At 39.1% G+C, this 15070-nt stretch overlaps 1 protein-coding gene across 1 annotated transcript in view; it reads right to left on the bottom strand.

The window, feature by feature from the left end:
• Nucleotides 1–1945: 1945 nt before the first annotated feature.
• mapkapk2a (MAPK activated protein kinase 2a) overlaps nt 1946–15070 on the bottom strand; it is a 32629-nt gene continuing 19504 nt past the window's right edge. The window contains exons 3-10 of the mRNA XM_015013477.2: nt 7620–7684; nt 7395–7474; nt 7159–7285; nt 6528–6603; nt 6310–6434; nt 4819–4904; nt 4620–4700; nt 1946–3656 (exon numbers count right to left, since the gene is read on the bottom strand). Coding sequence (XP_014868963.1) covers nt 3519–3656; nt 4620–4700; nt 4819–4904; nt 6310–6434; nt 6528–6603; nt 7159–7285; nt 7395–7474; nt 7620–7684 — 778 coding nt within the window. The 3' untranslated portion in view covers nt 1946–3518. The remainder of the gene's footprint in view (nt 3657–4619; nt 4701–4818; nt 4905–6309; nt 6435–6527; nt 6604–7158; nt 7286–7394; nt 7475–7619; nt 7685–15070) is intronic.

Below are 15070 nucleotides of genomic sequence, written 5' to 3'. Positions count from 1 at the left end.
TTGACAAACTTGGTTAAAGTTTGCTCAGCTGAGCCCGCCGCACCGCTGCAGGCTCGCCTGCCGCGGGTCACTCAGTAAGAGGATGCGTACGTGTTTGTGTGCTTGGCAGCATGGCACGCCACTTCAAAGCGACAACAACTGCATGTCACCGCCTCAGCTGAGAAATCTCCATCCTCCGCATTTCCTCTCACATTTTAAACTCGGCACACAACAATGACATGCTGCCGTTTCCAAACAATAATAAATAATTAACGAAAACATAGTTGTGTTTGTTTATTTATTTTCGCTACAAGTTTTAGCTTCTCCTCCCCTACCCTCACCTTTTTGCATAAACCAACCCGGTGGGTGTCCTGTGGTTTCTTGGGTTTATAGTAAGGGGTTACAGCCTCTGCAGGTCTACCATAGGGACTCCCCTCTGGGCCCATTTACCCCCTTTGTCTTTTCTTTTACCCAGCAGACCTGTACGAGCCAGAGATGACTATCGGTTTCATCACACTCAGAGCTGGAAGCTCAGAAGCCACAGTTGCCTCCGTACCTGCAGAGAAACAGCCCTGCACGCTGGCGGGAAACTCGCTCTGAACAGCCCAGTGTTGGCAAACGGGTGTTGAGTCAATGCTACAGGGCCGTTCTGCTGCGTAAACGTGTATATTCCAGGAGTCACTCATGCTAAAGAGCGATGATACAATTCTGTCATGGGTTGAGTCTGTTCACCCCCGTGTCAAAACCCACAAATCGCGAGCAGACACAACAAACTGAGTCATATTTGAAGACGTGATTGACTTGAAAAAAGAACTGAATGTGGGCACAGAGGTCAAGAAAGACTTTATACTACTGGCTGACTCAGTGCTTCATAAGGGTTGGCAAGATTGGTTGTATGTAGTACTTATTAAGCAGGAGTGCCCTTGAAGCTGATCCCACCATTGTTTTACTGGAATTTCATGACAGACAAAGTAAAGCATAGTTGTCAAGAAGCTGATCCATGTTAGAAGAGAAGATTATTACATTTCTTGGTCTTTGCAGATGCCATTTGCATAAATGACACACTGGCATGCTCACATTCTGGTATTAGTTCATTATAGGCAATATCTGTGAGAACATAAGAGTCTGTCCTGAAACTACATGACCCAGGAAGCATCAGTATGTAGGCCTCTGACAAGATCCGCTTCGTGAGCAAGAATCCATCTTTGAATGATGGATTCAAAGATGGAATCCGTCATTCATCCATCATGGTGGAGTTATACATCAAACTGGCTCACATTCCAGAGCTGCAGGCTGCCATTTAAGGAGAACCAGTAACGAGCGCTGCTTGGAGGTTCAACATACGCAAGTGATGGTTGATCCGAGTCCAGCTGAGAATCTTAAGATCTGAAAATTTAAATTACAATGCATTTAAGCCATTTTTTAAATAAAAGAGTGGTGGAAAATCTCACTAGTGATTGTAGCGAAGTATTGAGTCATGGGGCTGAATGCAAATGCAGCTTTTATAATAGCTTTTCCCAATACTTTTCAGATTGGGAAAATTAAAAAAAGAAAAATGACATTTTGATTTCATAACTGTTAACTTATTTTCCTTTCGTTTTCTTACTGATCCATCGCAAAAAAAAGTCCCAATAAAACATAATGAAGCAGGATGTCATGCGGTCGGTGCAGCTGTAGCTCAGCTGCCTCATATGATCTTGACACAACAGATCTCAGGATCTCACTCCTGTCCTTGAGAAATTTGCTACATGTTTAGTCACCAGTTCCACAAAATGAATCTAAAAAAAAAATTTAAAAACATTAAGTTTTCCAAAGCAATATAAATTTTTTAGCAAACCAAATCCCCATAAAAAACAATTTCTATAGATTTTTTTTTTTAAATGTTCATACATTTGCAAAACATGTGATACCTGTGTGGCGCCTTTCGTCTTTGATTTCCCATTCACAAAAACAGAGAGGAGCCAGGTTTTGTTTAACATTTTGGTTTTTTTTAATCCAAAGCTGAAGCAGACAAAAAAGTATGGCAGGTGAAGCTGAACACACTGAAAGACGAGGGTAAAGACAGACACATCTGTGCTTCCACTACAAAGATGTGACGAGTTGAGGGACGACGGGGAAAGACAAAAAATAAAAAATAAAACATTCTCATTGTGAGAGATGTGATACAATTGGTAATGTGGGTGTCATTTTATAAAGTGACAAGACCAAAATGACAATTTATCATTTTCTACGATCCCAAGTGAGTTAGGAAGTGTATTGGCAGATTGATTGAACTCTTAAGGATGGGGAAGAGTTATACAGTGTGGTAACCTGCTGGTGTTTTAGACTGTGCACCATAGTTCTTTCTAATTCAACTCAGAACTTCAGGAAAATGGCAGAACATACGGCAACATAAATCCACATCAATCCAATTACTGCCCTCTAACAGAACCTCTAAAGGGCCAGTGTGTACCGTACAGGATGCTGCTCCTTACAGAAATCCATCTTATTGATGCAGAATATCTTCCCAACACATTTGCAATCAAAAATAATAATAATTAAAAAAAAAAACACAGTTTCAAAGGTATTCCAAGCTGACAAACATCTGCATAGGCTTAACCTGACATACAATCCGCCGATAATTTCAAATCAGAAGGGTAACATTGGTAAAAGCTTGAACCAAATGCCAAGAAGGGATTAAAAGCTATATGCTAATAAGCAATGCTCAGTAAGGCCTAGGCTAAAATGGTCATAAAAATCCATGAAAAAATACAGTATTTGTCGCCTCCTCTCCAGTGAGCTACATGTGAAAGAAAGAGTCGCTCTGGGGTGTCTGTCTTCGCTCCATCTCTGACAAGCACACATTTAGTTAGGAGAGAAGGGCTACAAGTGAGGTGCAGTGTCAGTGGCACAGTTCCCTTGTTTGAGTGCATAGGCCTCAGTTTAACATTCATAAAGACAAACTGAACCTGACAGACACTTCCTGTCCAAATCCCAGAAATCGGCATCCATTTCTTCCCATTTCCCACAGACAGTGTCTTTACATTCCTCCTGTCAGTTCAAAATACATCTGCTTGCTTTGCATGTACAGAGAGAAACCTTCGCTTGTTTCTATTTTTGGGGATTAGCCACGTGATACAACATTCACAGGTAAAGGGAGGGCGGTGGGGGGGAAAAAACTTCAACTACAGCTAATGCTAAGGCTTCATGTTGTGTTCCAACAACGGGGCCCCTCTTTCACTACACAATCTGATATCTTGAAAAGAGAAGGAGAGGGAGAGAGATCCAAAACGCCCTTTTCCTCCGTTTTCCTGCATTTCATAATCTCTTTTCTGGTGTAAATACATGTACCGCTCTTCACCCTGCAGGCAGGCAAGCTCATCATCATAATTGGGTGATGAGCTTGTTAAAATGGCTGAGTAACAAAAAAAAAATACACTTTTACAAAACTTTTACCAAGAAAAATAAAACACTGAGAAAATCCATGCAGTACGACTCGTGTCGACAAATTATTGCTTTCTCCTCTCAACCTGTGTTGTATGTGCATGCAAGCCTGACTCTCAGTGGGCAGCAGAGTTTGGGTTGTTGGCTTTCTTTCTCCTCTTCGTTAGCAGTGGATTGGTTGAGTCTTCAATGGTCTTGATTTTGATTTGCTCGTAGTCGACCCTCATCGTTGCCAAGGCACTGGTCATCTCCTCCTGAGAAACAGAACAATGGAAGACATTAGCATGAGCATAAATGAAAAGATTTCTTGAGTTATCTCCGGTCGTTGCCCTGGAGATGACCCGTGTGTCGTTTTTCTTGAAGCTCCGATTCCAGATAATTTCCTCTAAACTCGTAAAATGATCCCTATTGTTTCATTATTTTTAGAACTAGCATTCTTATCAATAATCTTTTGTAGCTTACCTTCCTTGACAATGACTCTCTGCTTTACAAATAGAGTCTGGTCATGCGTTAGTGTATTAACATTAAAATTCTCTCCTTTTCAATGCGTTTACGTAATTTTGAAATTTTATGATGAACAGAATAACAAAGTTTAATTATTTCTGAACCATAATCCTGAAAATTAAGAGAAATAAAAGTTTCTCTCGGCGTGTAATGACTATTTACATACAATTTTTTTGCCTGTTGAATTAAATTACCGAAACAAATCAATGTTTCAATGAATTTCTTATTTGTTTAGGTGCACTTATAATACCTTTGGCACATATTTGAAAAAATGCAAGATGTTTTGGTGCAACTCCTGTTACTTTCACATCAAACCAGATGACTTTAAAGTTGTTACCATCAATGACAGAAAGTCACAGTCAGCAGAGGTGCAGAAGTCTAGACTTACCACACCCCCGTGTTGGGTGGCAATAAAACTTGCAGTGCAAACCTTTATGAAATAACTGCAGTTCTTTACAACCCTCCCCTATCTGCAGACCAGATGTAAAGATTAGTACACAAACACCTCCCATGCACTAATGTAGTGCTGTGCCAGGATAATGCGAAACAGAAAACGCAAGACAAGCCAAAAGCAAATGCTGCAACTGTTAACACGTTTGAGAATATCCTCCATGAAAGAGCTGCAAATCATCCAGTTAAATAAGCACACCTTCTCCTTATAACACTACTGTGTGTTGCATCTTATTTCAGGTTGAGAAAAACAAATGCCTCACCTTGACTTCCTCCCACGCATCCCTCTCCTCCTTTAAGACCCTACTGGTGTGAAGTGGGGTCTGGGGAACCTCCATTGATTGCTTCAAGAAAAAAAAAGAAAAAACAAACAACAACTCTAAGGTTAGAGCAGTAATGCTGACCCAAATAATTCAGTAGGAAATTACAAAACCATTAAGATGAACATTATGGTTCACTCACGTTGATCCATGGATGATTCATGAACTCTGTGATGGTCATCCTTTGGGTCGGCTCGGTCTTTAAGAGGGTCCTGATCAGCTGTTTAGCTGCGGAAAGAAGACGTGCATGTCCATGATTTCACTTGCATATTTTCAGCTCTTTCACAAGGTTTCACCAACTCAAATTTGAGACGTTCCAAGACCGTTATGGAAATTAAGATCTATATCTCCACAGACATGTACGCACTTCATCCAGCAAACTGCCGATACATTTGCACTTACCCATGACGGATGCAAAAAAAAAAAGCTACGTAGCTAGCTAGCTAGCAAGGATACATTAGCAGTGAGTCATGGAACGATGTTGCGTGTGACTCAACCTTTTACCTGACAGAAATGTCCCGCGAGGAAAAAAAAGAAAATAGGATATACAATTAAGTAGTCCTGCCAAGACAACATTTAAGATCTGTGATTTAAAGCCACTTTACTTTTTTTGTAATGAATTTTAAATATTTTAAGGCTTTAATTTTAAATACATTAATTTAAGACTTTTAGGATCTAAGGACACACTGTTTCATACAGACATATTTTTAGAGGATTTTGTAAATCATTAAAGGTAAGATAAGGGTCTATATTCCCCAGGATGAATACATGAATGTAGTCATTTTTTTAGTCATGCTAACCAGGCTAATCGCTACTATAAGATGATAGCTTAAAATGCCTCAGTTTTCAAAAACTTTCAATGCTGTTCTCATATCTTCTTTATTATTTAAAAACTGGAATTGGCTACAATCTGCATTGGAATAACAAAGCTTCACCAAACACAGATGTATACAATTCTGATTGGCTCTTCTTGTTGCATACTAGTGAGGCAATGCATCAATGGATTCACTTTATTTTTATGTAATAGAGAAAAGTACTTTTTTTGCAGCGTTCAAGAAAACCACGGTTCTTTTCTTGGTAAAAAAAAAAAAACAAACCCACTGTTTTTACCAAACGTTGAAAAAAAACAAAAAAAAAAACAAAAAACATTTGCGTAGATTTTTCCCAAGTGAATTAAAGTGAGTTCAACCATTAAGACGATCCAGTGCCGCATCTGTTATTTGGAGAGAAACTATACAGTTACACATCACTACGTAGCTTCAGTTTTCTTTTTAAAACTTGCATATTACTCATGAAATGAGAGTCGACTTTCGGCTTAGTGGGCGGCAGCAGCTTTAGTGGTGAAACACCTTGATCAGTTTCAATTTCTTGATCAGTTTTGTAATCTGTCATGGTTTATTGGGAGGTTTCAAACACCAGCAGGAGTTTAATAATTACGGCGTCATCAAATTCTAACCGTGATAAAAAAAAAAAAAATTGTTCACCTGTGTCAGAGCTTTAAGTGCACCATTTAAAAATATACAATAATCTATTCAGAGATTTATTTAAAAAAATAATTAAAAAAAGAAGTTATTTTACAGAATTTTCTATAACTCGTTTAAGCAAAATAGAAAGTTCAGCTTTAGAGTCTTACCTTCTTCTGACACCTCTGACCACTCAGGGTTGGGAAATTCATACTGGCCCATCCTTATCCTCTTCTTCATCCCAGGAGAGATGGCTAGGCCATGATTAGAATAAAAAGGAGGGTATCCACACAACCTGTCGGGAATTTAAAAAGGTAAGATTGGAGAAAAAAAATAATCTAACAATTAGTGAGCTGAAGGGATAGAAAACCCAGAATGAGCGACTTACAGAATATACATAATGACGCCCAAAGACCACATGTCGCATGACTTGTCATACTTCTCTGGACCAAGAACCTCTGGAGCTGTAAGCGCAATTTGAATAAAAGTTTAATACGTTTATTTGACCAGCATTTTCTTTGTTTATTATTAAACCTTTATTTAACCGGATTAAAAAAAAAAATACTAAGATCTAGACCTCTTTCACCTGAGTGACCTGGCCCAAAAAAAAAAAGGCAGCAGCACAAGCCATGATAGACAAGAAAAAACAAAAACAGACATAAGAAATACATAAAATGCAAACAATGAGGCAATAAAGTGCAGTAGATGTGACAATAATAATTTAAACAACAAAGACAATTTAAGATTTATTTGTGCAAAGTATTTGAAGGAATGCTGGCCCTTACAACAATAAATTAATCTCAGGTAAAACTACAGTTGCAATACTATAAATGTCCACTAGAAATAAGTGTCACTTTACTATTATGAAAAAAAAAAGGTATTTGGATCACGTTTCTGTGCAATACCATGAAAACTTGTCATTTTTACTCATATTGACAGAATCTCACAGCAGCTAACGGCTAAAAAAACAAAACAAACCAAGGGTCAGACGTGAGAGCGGTGCAGGTACAGACTCTTACCAACGTAGTAGGGTGTGTAGCAGGGAGTGTCTAAAGAGTTGTGTGAGGTCGTCTCCTTGGCAAAGCCGAAGTCTGTGAGTTTCAGGAGAGCCCTGGGCCTCTTCGAAGAATACAGCAAGTTCTCTGGCTGCAGGAAGAACCACAGAGATACTTTACAACCTGCAGGTGTCATTTTGGTTTGTTTCTTTTATTATTCCAGATAAATAATGAGCAAAACAATAAGATAAGAAACAAACCTTCACATCTCTGTGCGCAATATTGATGGCATGTAAAAATTGGATCGCTTCTCCGATGCTCTTCATGATATCAGAGGCCTCTACAATGAAGATGTTTTTTACAAATGTTAGAAGTGATCAAACATGCACATCAACACTGCAACTGTAGCAAATAAAGTAATCCAGTTGTGTGCTGTGAAGGTGATTGTAGCATTTGGTATTCTGCCTCATGAAAAACCGCTCTACCTTTCTCTGTGAAGGCCTGGTCTCCTCTGTCCTGGATTCGACTGAAAAGCTCACCGCCGTCCATACTGTAAAAGACAGACGCCACAAACGGCGTTAATAATATACATGGATCTACAGAACAACTTCATTAGGAGGAGTTGCACAAGAATGACATTTTATCTAAGAGGTGAAATCAAGAGGGTTTGGGTGCCACTGAAGATGATGGAAATCCTGCAGGAAGGAGTGATTTAGCACTACTCTAAGCAGATGATGCTCATTACTCGTTGGTGTTCCTAAAAGGAGGTAAATGCTGAAAAGCAGATAATGCTGACCTTTTGAATGAATGTAAAACTTCCAAATATGGCACTGCTCTGCTCATTTTTCAAGCAAGCACTACTTCAGCATACTAGCAGTTACAAAGAATAGACAAGACGGAGCGTTTTTTTTTTTTCTCTAACTTCCTTTTCCCTGTAACAGGTGGTCTGTGGTTTGTCGGGCGACCAAAAGAAAAAAAAAAAAGTGATAATGGGGTTTGCTCCGTTTAGAAACTGGAGTTTTTCTTGTTTTCTCTTTTGTCTTCGTCAGAAATCAAATCTGAACTCAAAAATTTCAATCCAATTTCTGGAGACATAAAATGCAGAGCTCTGAAGTCTAATGCATAAAATTAGTCTGAATATAGCAGCAAATAGAAGTGTGGTCCGTTCCAGTAATACTGATGACTAAAGCGGCGCCTTTTTCTCTGAATCAGCACGAGGTTTTTGACATTAAAACAGTGTGAAAATTGTACATTTACATACACGTCTGAGTCCTCAGCAGAAAAGATGGTTTAATGAGAAGTAGAGCATGAAGTATAAAAATATGTATTTACTGGTTAAGGCTTATTTAGATTGAAAGCTCCACTTTGACTCAAATATTCATTATATTATCATCCATGTTATGACTAAGTGGCATCATTTGACCACAAAAGCTGAAGATATTTGGCTTGTCCAAGAGGTCAGCTGCAACTAAAGTCTTAAAAGATGCCAATTTTTGAGCGAGAGCTTGTCTGAATTTATTTCACTCTGGACACCCATTATGGTGTTGCAGCGGTAACATGGAGCCTTAAGGGTCCATTTTGAACCAATTTTCTTTCATTTGAGGGTGACAGTTTAAATGTTTGTACAGATGACAGGCAGAAATGTAGCTTCTACAGTAGGGGGCATCGTTAGGGGAGCAATCTTTAGGGCCAGACGATTTATCGGCTTTCATTTTAGTTTTGGGGGATTGTGGCCACCAGATCATGCCACTGTTGCCAGTTTAATGACCTTCGCTATATTTAGTGACTTTTCAGACAAAAAAAATAAAAATAAAAAATCAGTCGTCAAGTCAGGCTTTTTATCGATTTGTGATAAAAACCGAACCCCTAGAAATCTTCAAAGCAGAGTCTGTGACAGAAGGTCAACCAACGTACGCAAGGTCTGCCAAGTCTGAGAGAGAGAGTTCTCAAATGTGCAGGCAGAATTATTCCCAGAACTTACTTGAAGTTACAAAAAGTGTGGTCACTTTGCAACTTGCTACAGTACAATTATGTGTGCATTTGTCTTAGCTCGCATATATTATTTAGACTGGGTTTCTTTAATCAACACAACTTTGTGCACACAACTCTGGTTTTAAAAAAAAAATCTAGTCAAGATGCATCATTAAGGAACCCTTCAAAAGGGATGCCAGTTTGAAAGCAGTGACCATGCGCGACTCTGACTTTTGATGTCTGGAGTTAAACAACCCTCTCATGTGATATTCATGCCCATGGTAAATGTGTGTACTTCTCAGGGGCAATCTATACTGACATATTCTTCACTCAACACTACCAACAACATGAGTTATCATTTATAAAGACAACTTTACACAGGAACACCTCTATAAAGTTGTGCAATATCTCAGCAAATACTGACAAAAATGCAGCTAATGATCACTTCCTGCATATGAGAAAACTCTCTCCAACTTACTCCATAAGTTTCATTTAGTCTTTTTGCTCGCTATGACTGCACAAGTTTCAGATCAAATCATCAATGCCAATTTCACATCTGCTGAACGGCTCACGTCGCCGAGGATCGGCTCCTCAGGCATGCGAGTGGTTGCAGGAGAGGCAGACTCAGCATTAGAGCAGAGGGACCCCCTCCAGAACCGCAGCACGCGTTAAATTTTGCATTCTGAGAAACGGACGGCGGAAACCTTTAAGCAATGCAGGCCGTCTTTCATACAAATCTAACTCGTTCTCTCTCTCTTTTTTTTTTTTTTTTTTTTCCAAACATGGTTCAGAGAAAGGAGATATTCTCGAAGTGTCTCGGCCCAACCCTCTTCCTCTACGTTTCTCAAAACTGTTGAGGGCATGAATTTTGTTTCACAAACCATGATGATTTTGATCAACGGCAAAGAACGGGTACGTAATTCTTACTGAAACAGCAAAAAAAAAAAAAAAAAATGAAACAGCATTCTTACACACACATCAACCTACACTGTTTCACATCCCATCAGCAGTGTGAGGGTGTTTAACCATCTGAAACCATAAACTAGAGACTTACTCCACATCTCAAACGACTATTTCTAATAAATGCAGACCGAATCAAATTGAAATTAGTTGTTTTATACATTAATGTGTCTTAATTACCAATGTTGGATTAAGGAGTTCTCAACTAAACTATTTGTAATTGAACATGTTTAAGATAAACACATCTATGCTTGTCTAGGTTACTTTAATTAGGAAGGGATTAATTTTGGAAATTGTGTAGAGACCCTGGCATTGTGACCCTTTACACAACATGGGTCAATTGTTCAAAGTGCCTAATGTAGGTCAGACCCAATGACTCATGTGTCAGGTTGCAGAACAATCAGGTCATCAAGATAGTTCTCCAAGTGTAATATTCTAGGAAATGTTTTGATTTCATAAGAAAAACTACCTTTTTCTTTAATTGTCACAGAATCTCTCAAGGAAATTACTCATCACTTGCTACACCACTGCATGAGCACCTCAGCTCACACGTCTGCCTTTGCGCAGCGAGGACAACCACACAGCAAAAAGGATGCACGTGTGACAACTTTATGGGGGTTTGGCGGTTTTAAAATGCAACAAAGTGGAAATGGAAAGGAAATAACAGTAAGTTGTTTAGAGGAAATGGGTCATTTTGCACCAAGGTCATGCTGAGTAAACTTACAATAAAAGCTGAATAAAATTAACCTTTGTAGGCTTAAACTTTGCCTTCTTAATGCTAGCACCTGTGGGCTGTACAAATAAACAGAAACTGAATCATTACAATGATGACAGCTTCACGAAATAGTGAACTGTGAATCTTAATTAAATGATTCAACTCAGACCATAAGGATCAGACTAAGCTGAAAAGTCATCACAATGCATTACCGATACAATAGTCACTTATGAACATATGAATATTTATCATAACAGCCTCTCCCCTCGCCCCATCAGTAAATAAAATTAAATTAGCTTTAAATGGTAAAATAATAAGCCTGTGAAAAAGACATTGAAATAGGGCTGTTGTAAACGAATATTTTAGTAATCGAGTAATCTATCGATTATTCTTACGATTAATCGAGTAATCGGATAAAAAAAATAATAATAAAATGAAATATTGGTAAATCTGGCATAATACCGGTGTTACTATCAGATATCAATATCAGTCCAATTTTTCATATTTGAGCATCCCTAACAGTTGCTTTTTTGTAGTTTGGAAAACTAACCTGTAACAATAATATCTCACTTTCTAAGTTAACTAGAAGAAAAGTTATAGAAAAATCTGAAATTATATTGAATTTAATAACAAAGGCAGGCTCACAAATATGCTTATAAAAAATGTCTACAATCCAGCTTTTAGTTTATGTATTCATCTTCAGTGAGTTTAATAGATTAATTAAACTCACCTTGCCACCTAACCTGTCACGCTTTGGGTTTGAAAATACGGGAAATGCCGCCTGGAGTGGGAGGAGAGGGCGAATGAAGAACGTAAGATGGGGTGGAGGGGAGGAAATAGACCAGCGGACTGACGAACCGTTAGACCGGGGGACGAACACGGGGGGAAGCAATACGGGATATTTACGACACCTTCACTGGTCACACTCAGAAACTCATCTACCAGCCATGTACGATGCGCTCCGCCACCCGTTTCTTCAGACCGGGATATGAAATTTATTGTGCGGTTCGTCGGTAAAGCTACATTTACACGGTAAGCATCAGCTACTCAGCCGCCCGCCCTGTTCAGGCTATCCGCTCACCTCAGCGCTCTTCCCGCCGTTCGCTTTCAACCAGCAGCCCCGGAGGAGAAATGCTGCCGTACTCCAGGCATTCCCCAGTCATTTTAAGGATGCTTATTGGTTCCCCAAAAACGATAAAAAGTCGGGCATTATCATCAATCAATAAAATCCCCACGGGCCAATCTTGAAGATTGGACTTTATGCCGCTGAGACTTAGCTTTTGTCAACAACTCAGAGGCGGAAGTGAGAGCTCCGCGCAACGCAAATGAAGTCCCGGCCGGAACACGGTGCGCTAACTAATAAAACATAAATTAACGAAGCTTCGAGGCAGGTAAATTTTCCTCGAGGAATTTTAGTAATCGAGGTACTCGAATCATTCGAGGAATCGTTTCAGCCCTACATTGAAATATAAAGTGTCTGTATTAAAGAATATTTTTCCACATAACTTATGATCTTTTTTTCCTCAGTTTTTATATGTTAAACATCATGCAAACAGATACAAAGTTGCTGAAGCCATGTTTTTACTGTGTGTGTGTTTTTCACAGATAAATGTAGCAAAATTAGCTAACCAGACAGATTCCTGCTATTTAGTTCATTTTCATACTTATTCAACATCCAATGTATTTCTGGGAAGCTCACAATATAAAGTACAATAGGGCTGAAACGATTCCTCGAATGATTCGAGTACCTCGATTATTAAAATTTCTCGAGGAAAATTTGCCTGTCTCGAAGCTTCGTTGAGTTATGTTTTATTATTTAGCATACCGTGTTCCAGCAGACATTATTTGTGTTGCGCGGAGCTCTGACTTCCGCCTCCGAGTTGTTGACAAAAGCCAACTGTTAGCAGCATAACGTACAGTTTTCAAGTCGGCCGGTGGGGATTTTATTGATTGATGATGATGCCCGGGTTTTCATCATTTTTGGGGACCAACAAGCATCATGGTGCGATGCCTGGAGTACGGCAGCCTTTCTCCTCCGGGCGCTGCTGGTTTGGAGCGAACAGCGGGAAGAGCGCTGAGGAGTATTTATACAGGTGAGCGGATATACTGAACATGGCAGGCAGCTGAGTAGTTGATGCTTACAGTGTAAGTGTAGCTTTACGGACGAACCGCACAATAAATTTCATATCATCCCGGTCTGAACAAACAGGTGGCGGAGCGCATCGTGGCGGTACATGGCTGGTAGAGGAGTTTGAGTGTGACGAACGAAGGTGCCGTAAATATCCCGTATTGCTCCCCCTGGTCTACCGGTCGTCTTTCTCCCCCTGACTTGCGTTCGGCTGTCCCCTGCTCCATTTCCTCCCCAACTTACGTTCATTCGTTCCTTCGCCTGCCCCCCACTCCAGGTGACATTTCCCTTATTGTCAAACTCAAAGCTCGACAGGTATGGGGCAAGGGGAGAGTTCATCTGTTAAACTCACTGAAGATGAATACAAACTAAAAGCTGGATCATAGACATTTTTATAAGTGTATTTGTGAGCCTGCCTCCATTATTAAATTGAATAGAATTTCAGATCTTACTATAACTTTTCTTCAGGTTAACTTAGAAAGTGATCTATTATTGTTACAGGTTAGTTTTCTAATCTACAGAGAAGTAACTATTAGGGATGCTTAAATATGAAAATTGGACTGATATTGATATCCGATCGTAACACCGGTGTGCCAGATTTACCAATATTTTATTTGATAATTTTTTTTTTATTCGATTAATCATAATAATAATCGATGGATTACTCGACTACTAAAATATTTGTTTACGACAGCCCTACTCTGCACATTAAACCACACTGACCTGTAACAAAAACTTCAGACTAAAGATGAAATGCTAAGCTTTAATCACACTTAGCATGCACATCCCTTCTGGAAGTAGAAACATTAAATGGGTAAAAACGAAACAAAAAGAATAAATGACTCACTGATCGTTTGGTCAGCATCACATTGCATGAGGACTAACAGACTTGGGCTTTTTATGACTTACGATCAAAATTGGGTTTGTAAGTCAGCCTGCAAGACACTTCCGATAGCACGTAGTACAAACTGATTTATTCACCGACCACATGTTGTGTGGGCTGTCATTATTTCAAAGACTGGATACGTTTTGCTTTAGATTTTCAAATAACATTTCTTAGGATATTCTCTCACTGTAAGTAACTTAACGTTCTTAAGGTAGCAGGAAATATGTTTATTAACTGTAATAATAAACATATTGGTGCATAAGAGTAGGTGGACCTGCCACTGGTGCGGTCAGAACCACTTTGAACTCAACCCACAGGAAAGAGGAGCTGACGGTGGACGTCCACCTAACACTTGGTGGACAAAGTTGTTCTGATTCTATTCAGATTAAAAAATCGTCAAAACCGAAAATGTGACGAAACTTGTTGATACCATCTAGACTTCCGAAATTGTAGATTTTCAAAAGTGATTACGTCTGCGAAAATTCATCAAAGCAAAGCGAAACAGAAGCTGGCAAAGGTGTGAGGTGAAAGAAAGAGAAAAGCTAAATAGAGCAAAAATCAGTTTGCGTGTCAAAGTTCTCTGATGTACGATTTAAAGGGGCAGTATAATGCATTTTCCAGGCACATAGTGCTATTTTATAGCACAATAAAGTAGCTCCGTTACATTCAGTTGTTATGAAAATACTTCGTAATTTACTTTATAAACGCCTGTTCTTTCCGAAACTCCACCTTCAGGACTTCATCACAACATGGCTTCTCTCCTAAGTCTAACAACGTTTTTAAAAGCATTTGACTGAGAAGTGGCTCATATGAGCTCAGCAGATGTACAGCTCCACCAGGTGTTTGCTAATTGCTGCTGGCTAGTTTAAAGGAGCAGAGTGGGGGAGTCGAGCAGTAAGGATGCTAGGAAACTGCAACTCTGAGGAGGAGCTGCACCTCAAAGGCACCTACTACGTGTTTTGCCACTGGAGATTAAAAAATTTCTCATATCAAAGCAACACTCCAAGAATGTTTTTTATGAGGGAATATTGTGACAAAATGACGTAAAGCTCAAAACAGTCTATTTTACATAGTGGTGTCCTTTTAAATTGTTGAAACATGCTTTGAACATAAACTAAAATAGGAAAATTGATGGGTTTTTGTTTCTTCATTATCAACTTGCAACTCTTTAATTTTAAATATTTAACTTAAAAAAGAAATGAGAAAAATCCTAATAAAAGAAACTGGATCAGGAGTCAGATTGTCATTGAAGTCAAAAAAGTACAAATTGAAAAAT

Source organism: Poecilia mexicana, unplaced genomic scaffold (genome assembly GCF_051168715.1).
Source record: "Poecilia mexicana isolate PSO_F unplaced genomic scaffold, ASM5116871v1 scaffold_5, whole genome shotgun sequence".
NCBI lineage: Eukaryota > Metazoa > Chordata > Actinopteri > Cyprinodontiformes > Poeciliidae > Poecilia > Poecilia mexicana.
This window is presented reverse-complemented; position numbering and strand designations above follow the sequence as displayed.